General features: G+C 38.0%; 1 protein-coding gene across 1 annotated transcript; it reads left to right on the top strand.

The window, feature by feature from the left end:
- Nucleotides 1-11,734: 11,734 nt before the first annotated feature.
- LOC138905568 (uncharacterized) lies at nt 11,735-12,472 on the top strand. The gene has a single exon (XM_070194091.1). The coding sequence runs from the start codon at nt 11,735-11,737 to the stop codon at nt 12,470-12,472; it is 738 nt and encodes a 245-aa protein (XP_070050192.1).
- Nucleotides 12,473-13,880: the final 1,408 nt, after the last annotated feature.

The raw sequence follows: 13,880 nt of genomic DNA, 5'->3' as shown, positions 1-13,880 counted from the left end.
TCCAATCCCAAGTCAAGCATGTGGAATTTATCTCGGTGTGGCCTTCTTCAATTACCAACCTCATGAGTTGCACGACGACCCCCGAATTGAGCTCGTTGTCCTTGACCGATGACCCTAAGCTTGCGAGGGCATCTGCCTCATTATTTTGATCTCGAGGAACATGTTTCAAAGCCCACTCATTAAATCGGTGTAAAGTTACTTGTAACTTATCTAAATATCTTGACATTCGTTCTTCCATAACTTCGAAGGTTCCTTTAACCTGATTCACCACGAGGAGGGAGTCATATTTGGCTTCGATCACCTCCGCTCCTAAGCCTTTGGCAAGTTCGAGACCTGCAATTATGGCTTCATATTCGGACTCATTGTTAGTCAACTTCACAGTTCTAATAGATTATCTAACCACGTTGCCTGTGGGTGGTTTTAGTACGATGCTGAGCCCGGACCCTTTCGCGTTCGAAGCACCATCCGTGAAGAGGGTCCAGACTCCTGAGGTCGTACCCGAATGTATCATCAGCTCTCTCTCGACTTCGGTTACTAGGGCCGGCGTGAAGTCAGCTACGAAGTCTATCAAAATTTGAGACTTAATTGATGTTCGGGGTCAATATTCAATATCATACCCGCTTATTTCTATGGCCCATTTGGCCAACCGTCCCGAAAGCTCGGGTTTATGCAAGATATTTCGAAATGGATAAGTTATTATAACACATATGGGGTGACATTGGAAGTATGGTTTTAGTTTCCTAGAGGCGCTTATCAAAACGAGCGCTAATTTTTCTAGGTGGGGATATCTAGTTTCGACTCACCTTTGTAAAAGTTTCTTCTTTGAAATGAGTCTAAAATATCACCAAACCTTTAGGATAAGCTTGCCTGAACAATTTTACCAATATTAATCTAACACCCATTTGATTTTCTTCAATAAATTATCCAAGAGTTGGGTTGCAGAAAACGAACACCGTTTGATTGAGATACCTAGCGTCACCAAAATAAAAGCACGTCAGGGGAACCAAGTGATTGAAATACGAAACCGTAGAGGCGAACCAAGGGAGGTTAATTAATATAGTAGTTACTACTCCCCGGCCAATAATAAGTAGACTTTTTAGTCTTTGGCATACCCCTTAAAAAAACTATGCACTCCTAAAACAATGATGTATTCACTATTAATTATTATCTTGACACATTGGTATATATAAATAAGAGCAAAGTTTAAAAAAATAAAATTCTTAATTATGTAAAATGACATTTATTTTGGACCAAAATAAAAAGATCAAAATGTCACTTATTATGGACCGGACGAAGTACTAAACTTGGATGAAACCAGATGTGAAATTCAACTGGGTGTTTATTTCCTTTGGAGAGATTAAATTTTTTTGAGTAATTGAAATGTTTATTTTCACACTCTTTGACTAATAGTGAAAACACCAAAAGGTCAGAAATTTTTAACCAGATGTATGAACATAGTAACGAGATATTGAAAGCTGAAAGAAGGTAGTGTATTTCTTTGTATTGTGTTAATGATGTATTTTACAAATGATCAAACCCCTCTTATATAGTAAAGAAGTCCTACTCTTAATATAATACTAAATATAGTAGGGAATCTCATGATAGATTAATTAATTGGTCTTTTTTTGATATGTGCCGGGATTTTCGCCGTGATTCGAGCCCCATTACGGATATTCCGTGTTTTGTCTTTTGGCTCGATATACCTTCCTCGGTCTTGCTCGATCTCTATTTTGTCTGGTCTTGATCTAGGCCGATCTCGGTCTCGATCGATCCTTTCCTAGCATGGTCTCGATCTTGATCGATCTCGGTCTTGTTCGGTCTCGATCTAGGACTTGGCCGATCTCGATCGGTTTATGGGTCATGAGCTTGGAGATCTAACTTTGCATCATGGTTTGACATTACATGAGTTTCAACCTCGTTCAATTATTTTTCAATCTTGATCGGTTATACGAAAGGACAAATTCTATTTTGACCGTATACAAGTATCTCTAATATTGTGACGAAGCCCTACCACATTCTCTTGTGAAAGTTTCTTCTTTGAAATGAGTCTAATATGTCACCAAACCTTTAGGATAAGCTTGCCCGAACAATTTCACCAATATTAATCCAACACACATATGATTTCCTTCAATAAATTATCCAAGCGTTGGGTTGCTGAAAAAGAACACCGCTTGATTGAGATACCTTGCGTCACCAAAATAAAAGCACGTCAGGGGAACCAAGTGATTGAAATATGAAACCGTAGAGGCGAACCAAGGGAAGGTTAATTAATATAGTCGTTACTACTCCCCGGCCAATAAGTAGACTTTTTAGTCTTTGGCATACCTCTTAAAAAATTACGTCACTCCTAAAAATAACGATGTATTCACTATTAATTATTATCTTGACACATTGGTATATATAAATAAGAGCAAAGTTTAGAAAAATAAAATTTTTAATTATGTAAAATGATACTTATTTTGGACCAAAATAAAAAGGTCAAAATACCACTTATTATGGATTGGACGAAATACTAAACTTGGATGAAACCGGATGTGAAATTCAACTGGGTGTTTATTTCCTTTGGAGAGATTACAAAATTTTGAGGAATTGAAATGTTTATTTTCATACTCTTTGACTAATAGTGAAAACGCCAAAAGGTCAGAAATGTTTAACAAGATGTATGAACAGAGTATCAAGATATTGAAAGTTGAAAGAAGGTAGTGTATTGCTTTGTATTGTGTCAATGATGTCTTTTACAAATGATCAAACCCCTCCTTATATAGTAGGGAAGTCCTACTCTTAATATAATACTAAATATAGTATGGAATCTCATGATAGATTAATTAATTGGTCTTTTATTGATATGTGCTGGGATTTCCGCCGTGATTCGGGCCCCATTACGGATATTCCGTCTTTTGTATTTTGGCTTGATAAACCTTCCTCGGTCTTGCACGATCTCTATTTTGTCTGGTCTTGATCTAGGCAGATCTCGGTCTCAATCGGTCTTTTCCTAGCTTGATCTCGATCTTGGTCGATCTCGGTCTTGTTCGATCTCGATCTAGGACTTGGCCGATCTCGATCGGTCTATGGGTCATGAGCTTGGCGATCTAACTTTGCATCATGGTTTGACATTACATGAGCCCGAACCTCGTTCAATTATTTTTCAGTCACGATCAATCATACGAAATGACAAATTCTATTTTGACCGTATACAAATATCTCTAATATTGTGATGAAGCCCTACCACATTCTCTTGTGAAAGTTTCTTCTTTGAAATGAGTCTAAAATGTCACCAAACCTTTAGGATAAGAACAATTTCACCAATATTAATCCAACCGACATTTGATTTCCTTCAATAAATTATCCAAGCGTTGGGTTGCAGAAAAAGAACACCGTTTGATTGAGATACCTAGCGTCACCAAAATAAAAGCACGTCAGGGGAACCAAGTGATTGAAATACGAAACCGTAGAGGCGAACCAAAGGAAGGTTAATTAATATAGTAGTTACTACTCCCCGGCCAATACTACGTAGACTTTTTAGTCTTTGGCATATCCCTTAAAAAAATTATGCACTCCTAAAAAAATGACTATTAATTATTATTTTGACACATTAGTATATATAAATAAGAGCAAAGTTTAGAAAAATAAAATTCTTATTTATATAAAATGACACCTATTTTGGACCAAAATAAAGAGGTCAAAATGTCACTTACTATGGACCGGACAAAGTACTAAACTTGGATGAAACCTGATGTGAAATTCAACTGGGTGTTTATTTCCTTTGGAGAGATTACAACATTTTGAGGAATTGAAATGTTTATTTTCACACTCTTTGACTAATAGTGAAAACGCCAAAAGGTCAGAAATTTTTAACCTCAAGCCCCAGCTATAATGTTCGATGTTCCTTACTCCAACTATAGAGTCAACTCCCATTGTTGATTCCCAGAAGATTACCAAACAGATATGGTCCGCAACGTGAAAATTACAAAACCCTTATGTAGATTAGTGTTTGGAGCAGATGCTGCTGTAGCCGGCGGCGGCTAAACCGGGTAATAACCTCAAATAGGGGTTAAACCGGGTTAGTTTTTTCTCTTAGATGTATTATTATATTGTAATTAGTATAGCATAGGCGCGATGCATAGAGAATATAAATCATGTTGTATGATTTAATTTGTTTGACCACATTATATCATAATGTTTGAAATTAAATTTCAATTCTCTTTTTCTTATCCAGTAAAACATGCCAAATAAAAAAATCTTATTAAATTGGAAAAAGATTCATATGGTCGAATTACTTTTTAGTTCCTCACCTTTCTTTATTACATAATCTACTATATTTAGTATTATTCCATTTGTTATTATGACAGTTTTATTAACTTGTTACTTGACTTAATATTTTTGTTAATTCTCTTTTTTTTTAAAAATTTAATATAGATATAAATGTATATTTTTCTTACTCCTAAAACTTTTTCTTGAAACTTTTATTCCATTGTACATCTTCATTTGAATTCGTCCAAAACTTTTTGTTTGTTATGTATTGGTCGGGTTGCTTATCGTGCAGATTAGGCGAATATTTATGTTTAATGATTCGGCTTTTCGGATAACGGCTAATAAATATAATATTCCTTTAGTCAACCAATAAGATATCAGGGGGGATTGGTATCATATTAATGTTGATCGGACAATTTATCGGCTAAATCAAATAAACAATAAAAATGAAGTATATGGACTATAACTCAATAGAGATCAGGGGAAACTTATTACATATTCCAAATTCATGAAAGGGAAAGGCCGAAGAGTGAACATAAACAATTGTCTGAACAATTGTAAGAACAATTGTAAGACTCTAAATTACTAAACATAAACAATTGTATAAAATACAAGGGAAAGACTATAGCACTGCCACTCACGGTTTATCAAAATAAGAAGGGAAAGGTTTATATACTTGGGCGTCAAAATGTAAATATAATAATTCTTAACGGGTTAACGGTTTATCCGATAAGAAAATTAAGTAATTCACCCCTAAATCGATAAATCGATAATTATAAAATTTTAATCTGTTTGCCAACCGTTAATCCGATAACCTGATGCCAATAAGCAAATAAACTAATTTTATGATAAGCGAATAAACTAATTTTACGATTCGATTATCGGTTATTGTTCGATTTTAAACGTCCTATGTTATGTACCTCTATATATGGCGGAGATTTCACCTCAGAAAATGAGAGGAGTCCGTGGGTACATTAATATTTAACAACGTTAGTATTGTTATGTGCTTTATTTCACTTCACGCTAATCCATGGTCTTTCAATTATATCTTGATAAATTAATATTTAACGGTTCATTTCTTTAATGTTTCTTTTTTGGCGCCTATCTGTGTTTCACAGTTGGGACAATGTTGGCATACCTAATGGGACAAAAAAAACTCAAGTCATCTGATGCATAATTATTGACAAATAGATTGTTTTTCTCCTGTTTTGGTAGTAGAATTTACTGGAGGTTTTTGTGACATTCATCAAAGTTATGCCGTACCATTAACTGAAATAGTACCTTATCTGAAAAGCGGATTTTCCAAAACACAATTAACATCATATACGTTATTTGAAGTTCACTAGGATACATATTGATGTGATGTTATGTATTCTCAAGTTAATTGAAGTAGCATGTTTGAATTAGAATAGGATGTAATGCTTCTATCTTTATCAAATAGAATTTGTGTTTTTTTTTCTTCTCATTTTTGAGCAGTTGAACTGTGACATCACGTCACTCATTTTCTTGAATCGAACATATGGTTTCAGTCTTTCTAATAGTGAATTTATTCTCAACTTACAATTCCACTCTGCAGGAATATTACCACGCACATTTTTGATGCCTGGTCTATTATTTATGCCGGAATCTCCTCGTTGGTTGGCATGATGAGTAACAAACTTGGGTTTTGTTCCTACTTGGTCATTCGTTTTTTGTTACGCTGATGTTCAGTAGTGCTATGCATAGGCTAAAATGGGGAATGTTGAAACTTCTTTGCAAGTTCTAAGGGGATTTGACCCTAATATATCCTTAGAAGTGGATGAGATCAAGGTATTAATTGAACTCGTAAACTGTTTGATGTTCAACTATTTTGTTATTTTCCCAGAATCTTTTGTTATTATGATAGTATTAGTGTGATGACCCAAAATGTCATCTTTAAATTTAATAATTATTTTTGTATTATGAGACCTCAAATAGTACCATTCAACCTTTTTCGATTTGCGTGCGTAATCCGTAAAATTTTCCGGAAAGTTTTTATATGAAAACAAAATGATTAAAATGTGAAATAGAGGTTTAAAACACAACTAAGTTAACTTTGGTCAATATTTTGAGCAAACGGATCCGAATCAGTGTTTTGACAGTTCTGGTAGGTCCGTATCGTGATTTGGGACTTGGGCGTATGTCCGGAATTTAATGTGGAGGTCCCTAACTTGAGTTATCGCCATTTGTTGAAATTTTGGAAGTTTGAAGGCTAAAAACTTGCAAAGTTTGACCGCGGGGTTGACTTTATTGATATCGAACTCGGATTGAGATTCCGAAAATTGGAATAGCTCTGTTATGTCATTTATCACTTGTGTGCCAAATTTGAAGTCATTCCGGATTCATTCAACATGTTTCGGCATAAGTTTTGTAAATTGAAAAGTTTGAAATTCATAAGTCCGAATCGAGATGTGAATTGTAATTTCGATGTTATTTGATGTGATTTGAGACCCCGAGTAAGTCAATATTATATTATGGGACTTGTTCGAATATTCGGATGAGGTCCCGAGAGGCTCGGATGAATTTCGGACGTGCCACAGACCATTTGGAACATGCTGTCTACGGACCTTATCATTTATTTCGGATTTAGATGGAAGAAATTGGAATTTTTGTAAAACTTTTCAAAAATGAAAATTAAGATTTGAAGGTCCATTTGACGTCGGAACTAGATAAATTTTATATGATTGGACTCGTCTCGGAACGGGTGTACGAATTTCGTATGTTTTTCAGAGATTCGAGACGTGGGCCCCACTATTTATTTTTAGATGAATTTCGGATTTTAATCCGAAAAATTTATAAATTCATATGGAATTAATTCCTACAATTTATATTGAGTATATTGAATTGTTTATGATTAGATTTGAGGATTTCGGACACGAATTCGCGAGGCAAAGGTTTATTTGAATCTTGAATTTGGTTGCAAAGCGAGGTAAGTGTCGTGGTTAACCTTGACTTGAGGGAGTAGGATTTATTTGTCTATTTGCTACGTGATTTAATGTGCGGGTACACCGTATATGTGAGGTGACGAATACTTATGCGTTGTGGTTGATTCAAAGCATGCTAGATGAATTTATTTCATTTTGAATAATTATTTATTTAATTAAGATATTCCTGTTTAAGTTCATTATTGATTATTTGATCATTATTCATGAAATTTTTATTGATTTAATTATTGTTGAATATGGTGCGAAAGTGTATAAAAGCATGAAGGGTGATGTAGTGCCATTTTTATTATTTATACTATCATTGTCATGGTGAGAAAGAGTGTAAAAGCACGAAGGGTGTTGCCGTGTCATAAAAGAGAGTTAAAGCGCAAAGGGTGATACCGTATCATTTTCAGAGAGTGTAAAAGCATGAAGGGTGAGGCCGTGCCAAAAGAGAGTTAAAGCACGAAAGGTGATGCTGTGCCAATTATTATTATTATTATTATTATTATTATTATTATTATTATTATTATTATTATTATTATTATTATTATTATTATTTATTTATCAGTTTATGGGAAGAATGAGAGTAAAAGCACGAAGGGTGGTGCCGTGCCGTTTTCATATTATCAGTTGCTCATTTTATTGTTGATGAATTAATTGGCTGCTAAGTGATATTTCTCTTGCTGAAATTATTACATCATTTCCCTCCGCATGTTCCCTCCAAATTTATAAATTGTTATTTATTGTATTATTGTTGCTTCGTATTTGTATATATTTGCACAGGTTGTTTACGTACGTGTCTTGTCATAGCCTCGTCACTATTTCGTCGAGGTTAGGCTCGACACTTACGGAGTGCATGGGGTCGGTTGTACTCATACTACACTCTACACTTGTGCAGATTTTGGAGTTGGTTCTAGTGGCGTACCATAGACGTGCTCGGATTCAGCTACTTAGAGGAGACTTGAGGTATAACTGCACAACGTTCGCAGTTTTGAAGTCCCCTTCTATCTTATCTTAGCTGTTTATTATTTTTCAAACAGTTTGAATTTTATTCAGACCTTTATTTGTATTATTTTAGTAGCTCGTGCACTTGTGACACCAGATTCGAGGATGTATTATGATGATTCGGTATTTATGGTCTTCCGCACTTTATTTCATTAATTGACTTCTGTTTAATTTAATTTGCATAAAAACGGTTAAGATTATTTTAATGTTGACTTGCTTAGCAAGTGAAATGTTAAGCGCCATCACGATCCTGAAGATAGGAATTTCGGATTACGACAATTAATATCATCCTTTGCATCGAAAGTGCTTTCATTAAATATGTGATGAGGATGGGGGGTGGATTAATATGGTAATTTCTTTTACATTTCATTGTTTTCTTGTTTAAGTGCTATGTTTTAGCTCTTTGCAAGAAATCAGAATTCCAAAACCTTACTGAGAAGTGAGAAGTGTATTTAAAGTCAATGAACAACTCCGTTACGGAACAAAGCTGAAGGGAGTTTAAAGTTACCAAATGTAATTCAAATGACAATTTTGACTATGGATTGAAATAAGATCCTAGATAAAACATGCAAGTGCTGAAGCCCCCTTTTCTGCGAGTTAGTGGAAGTAGAGCTCTGTTGCAGCTGTCTTTCTGATGAACGTCACTGGGGTGCAACTTATTTTTGTCGTAAATACGAATTTCCAGTAATACTTTATTTCTAATCACTTTCGAAATTTTATTGGCATCTTCATAGTTCATACGACCTTTGAAATATGAGGCTTCTTGCTTTAGCTTGAACATTTTTGGGAAGCTCCGGTTGATGTAAGTGTGGGGTCCAGTCCCATGATGAAAAAAAAAAAAAAAAGGGAGATTGTGGGGTGGATCTAGAAAGAAGAAAAAGATTGCAGGTCCATCCCCATGATAAAGAAGAAAAATCGCTAATATGCCAAAATTAGTAGTTGGCATCGAAACGCGTTTTTGACCAAAATTGGTTTTGGTTACGATACTTCTTCCTATAAATAGAAGCCTTCAGCGTCTCATTTTATATACCAATCTCAGAGAAAAAATATATCTGAGAGTTAGAAAGAAAGAGTGAGGTTTCACAGACAGGGTATAAGAAAATAGTGTGTGAGAAAAATAGAGAGTGAACGATATTGTAGTGAGGTGTGAATATCAAAAGAGGGTTATTTCTTTTGAGTGTTGTAGTGGTCTTTGGAGTATTTTACTCGTACCTACAAAGTATAAAATTTCTTGCCATAGTGATATCAGTTGCTCGTCTCGGGGCCGTGGTTTTTTCCCTTATTCAAAAGGGTTTTCCACGTAAAAAATCTTGGTGTCGCTGTCAATATTTTATTCTTGTTAATTACCGAATCTCGATGCTACTTTATTATTCAGCTTTTATTACCGTGAATATTATTTATGTAGGGGATTTATTCCCAACAACTGGTATCAGAGCACAGGTTTTGCTCGTTCACAGAAATACTATTCACTGTCGGTAGTACTATACTCGGTGAAAAATAAAAATATCCGGAGTAAGGTACAAGGTAGCAAAATTTTACGGAGATAGTAGTTTCTCAACATGGCAAAGAAGGATGAGGGATCTGCCCATTCAACAAGGATTACACAAGGTACTAGATGTTGATGTCAAAAAACCTGATACCATGAAAGCTGAGGATTGGGCTGACTTGGATGAAAGGGCTGCTAGTGCAATTAGGTTGCACTTATCAGATGATGTGGTCAATAACATCATTGATGAAGACACCGCATGTGGCATTTGGACAAGGTTGGAAAGCCTATACATGTCCAAAACAGTGACAAATAAATTGTATCTGAAGAAGCAGCTATATGCCCTACACATGGGTGAAAGTACAAATTTTTTGTCACATTTAAATGTGTTTAATGGACTAATCACACAGCTCTTCAATCTCGGAGTGAAAATCGAGGAAGAAGATAAAGCCATCTTGCTGTTGAACTCGTTGCCATCTTCGTATGATAATTTGGCAACAACCATCCTGCACGGTAAGACTACTTCAGTTAAAAGATGTCACATCAGCTCTTCTACTCAATGAGAAGATGAGAAAGAAGCCTGAAAATCAAGGACATGCTCTCATCATAAAAGGTAGAGGCAGGAGTTATCAAAGGAGTTCGAACAACTATGGTAGATCCGGAGCTCGTGGAAAGTCTAAGAACCGATCCAAATCAAGAGCCAGAAATTGCTACAATTGTAATCAACCAGGTCACTTCAAAAGAGATTTTCCAAATCCAAGGAAGGGCAAAGGTGAAACTAGTGGCCAGAAGAATGACGACAACACAACCGCCATGGTGCAAAACAATGATAATGTTGTTGCACCGCCCCGCCATCGCACCTATTAATTTTCAGCAATTCCAACGATGGCGTGGCTTGTCCGAGCTCAAATCTCGGACTGCCATCAGTGGGAAAACATATAGGGCCATACAAAAATGATGAGATGCCAACTTAAAGCACCTTTGGTAGAAAGTTAGCAGACCAAGAGACAAGCAGCCATCAGTGGGAAGGCATCTTTGACCTTCTGGGCCATGGTTGAAAGCAGAATCCACTAAGTCTGCCTTTCCAGCTTTCCATGCTGGAATGCACCAGGCAGCTTTCCATGTTGGAATGCACCAGGCTGCTGTAACAGCCTTACCAGCCCTGCCAACCACCCTCTTTGTATAGCCATTTTCGTTTCTATAAATAGACTTTATACTCATTCTTTGTAAGAATCAGATATTGCATAATACAATAGAAAATTGGCACTTGACTCCCAATTTCGAGTCTCTTTCTTTCATAGCTTTCTTGCTTGTTTCGTGTGATTGCCATCGCTTTAGCACGATTGTGCTATTTATTGTCTAAGGGCTGAAGCTAAGTAGCAGTCAGGCTAACTTCGCTGCCCTCGCCGAACCTACAGAAAAATGATTCCGCGACAATTGGTACCATAGCCTAGGTTCTTGCATGGCTAAGAACTCACAGCGTAACATTGAAGAAACCCACATTGAAGAAAATCCAGAACCACAAAGAGGTATGGGTCGAAAGCGCGACAAAAGTAGGTCCAGGGATGCATCTCCGCCTGAAAGCGAGTTGCTGCCCTATGTAGAACCCGAAACTTCCGAAGCTACATCTCTCGATGAGAGAGTTGGTATGATAGAAAAGGGTCTGAAGGTCGTACACCATCGTATTTCCGCTGTATAAAACAATATCTATTCACTTGAGTCAGTTGCCCTTGATGGACTTGAAGAAGTCAAAGGGAACGTTCAGGAGCAAGACGAAGGGCTAACCAACCTTGAACTCAAGCTCACTGAGGCTTTGTCTTCCTTACAGGCAGAAGTTGAAACTTTAAAACTGCGTCTAGAGGAGACAGCAGGAACCACTGGGCGAGGTCCCATCACTATCTGAGAAACACGTATTGAGGCTCCTAAACCCAAAGAATTTCGGGGTGAAAGAAGCGCTCAAGATGTGGAGAACTTCTTATGGCAGCTGGATGCTTATTTTGAACATGTATGCATTACCAACGATGATGCCAAAATTCGAACGGCAGCTATGTACTTATCAGAAACCACCATACTTTGGTGGCACAGAAAGAAGGCAGATATGGAGAAAGGAACGTGCTCCATTGACACTTGGAAGCAGTTCAAAGAGGAGCTAAAACGGCAGTTTTATCCTCAAAACGTTATTCACGAGGCTCGCCGACAGTTGAGGGAGCTTAGGCAAACATCCTCCATCCGTGAGTACGTAAAGGATTTTACAAAACTCACCCTTCAGATCCCCAACTTGACCCGTGAGGATCTATTGTTCCATTTCTTGGATGGCTTACAGTATTGGGCCAAACAAGAATTACAAAGGCGACAGATCGACAACATCGATGAGGCTATTGTAATAGCCGAATCATTGTCAGATTTCCGGACAGGAGCGTCCAAGGGAAATAACAATCGGAGCCAAGCTGCTGCTGCTCCAAAGACGGACACCAACCGAGGCAAAGGCAAATTTGTTTCCAATCGGAACAACGATAACAGAGGCAACCGCAACCACTCTTCTAATTACCGCAAGGATTATGATGAGAAGAGGAAAAGAGGCGCACAGAAGGCTGCTCAGCGAGATGTTTGCTATCTTTGTGGTGACCCTTCTCATGCTGCTCGAAATTGCCCTACACTGAACAAATTAGGAGCAATTGTTTTAGCCACCAGCAGCAGGGACAAACTGCTGCGCCTACTGATAGGCAACCCGAGGAGCGAAGAGCACCAGCTGATGGTGCAGGACAAGGGAAGAACAAGGTCGTAGGCTTGTTTAATCATATGGCCTTGATAAACCATATGACCATTGCCGCTATTGCTGCCCAACCGCTTCGTGTGAGGCCCCGTGAATCATTATTTGTCGATGCCAAGATAAACGGCAAAGACGTGCGCATCATGGTGGACACAGGTGCGACACATAATTTTGTGACAGAGGAATGAGCTAGGGAGCTTGGACTTGTCTTTATATCCAGCGACACGCTGATGAAGACTGTCAATGCCCTTCTCACTACCGTTCATGGCTTTGCTCCTAACGTACACATTGCTTTAGGAGGCTGGCAGGGATTGACGGACTTCACCGTTGCTCCCATGGACGTCTTTGACATCATTCTGGGATTGGACTTTTGGTACGAGGTCAACGCACTTATTGCACCACGTATCAACCAGCTTCACATAAGCGATCCCGGAGGCTTGTGTATTGTGCCCCTTGTTCGGGTACCACAAACTGGAATGCATCTGTCAGCGATGCAACTTGTGAAAGGTTTCAAGAAAGGGGAACCAACATTTCTTGCAACCTTGACGGGAATCGTTGAGCATTCCCTTGAGGCAGTAGCATTGCCTCCCCGCATTGAGAAAGTCCTTGATGATAATAAGGACGTGATGCCGGAAGAACTTTCCAAATAATTGCCACCACGAAGGGAAGTTGATCATCAGATCGAGCTGGTTCTAGGGGCAAAGCCACCTGCCATGTCACCTTATCGCATGGCGCCCACGGAATTGGAGGAATTGAGGAAGCAACTCAAGGAGTTGCTAGAGGCTGGCCACATATGACCATCCAAGGCACCTTATGGAGCTCCTGTCTTATTTCAGAAGAAGAAGGAGGGTACCATGCGCTTATATATTGATTATCGGGCCCTTAACAAGGTCACTATGAAGAATAAGTACCCTATCCCTCTCATTGCTGATTTATTTGACCGCTTGGGGCATGCCAAGGTATTCACCAAGATGGATTTGAGGAAAGGTTACTATTAAGTGCGGATTGCCGACGGAGACGAGCCCAAGACAACTTGTGTTACACGCTATGGGGCTTTTGAATGGTTAGTAATGCCATTCGGTTTGACCAACGCTCCAGCAACCTTCTTCACTTTGATGAACAAATTATTCCATCCCTTCTTGCATCAGTTCGTTGTCATCTATTTAGATGATATTGTGGTTTACAACAACAATATGGAAGACCATGCGGAACACCTTCGCAAGGTATTCAAGGTACCTAGGGAAAATGATCTATGCGTAAAACGTGAGAAATGCATCTTTGCACTGCCCATAGTACAATTCCTCGGGCATACAATCAGCCATAGGGAAATCCGAATGGATAGGGACAAGGTGGAAGCTATCAAGGACTGGGAAGCTCCAACAAAGGTACTGGAATTTCGGTCCTTTCTCGGCTTAGCCAACTA

Source organism: Nicotiana tomentosiformis, chromosome 2 (assembly GCF_000390325.3).
Source record: "Nicotiana tomentosiformis chromosome 2, ASM39032v3, whole genome shotgun sequence".
Taxonomy (NCBI): Eukaryota; Viridiplantae; Streptophyta; class Magnoliopsida; order Solanales; family Solanaceae; genus Nicotiana; species Nicotiana tomentosiformis.
Note: the sequence above shows the minus strand (reverse complement) of the source record. Positions and strands in the feature narration are given on the sequence as shown.

Coding starts and splice junctions, on each gene's coding strand:
- LOC138905568 (XM_070194091.1), top strand. CDS start 11,735: ATGTACTTATCAGAAACCACCATACTTTGGTGGCACAGAAAGAAGGCA.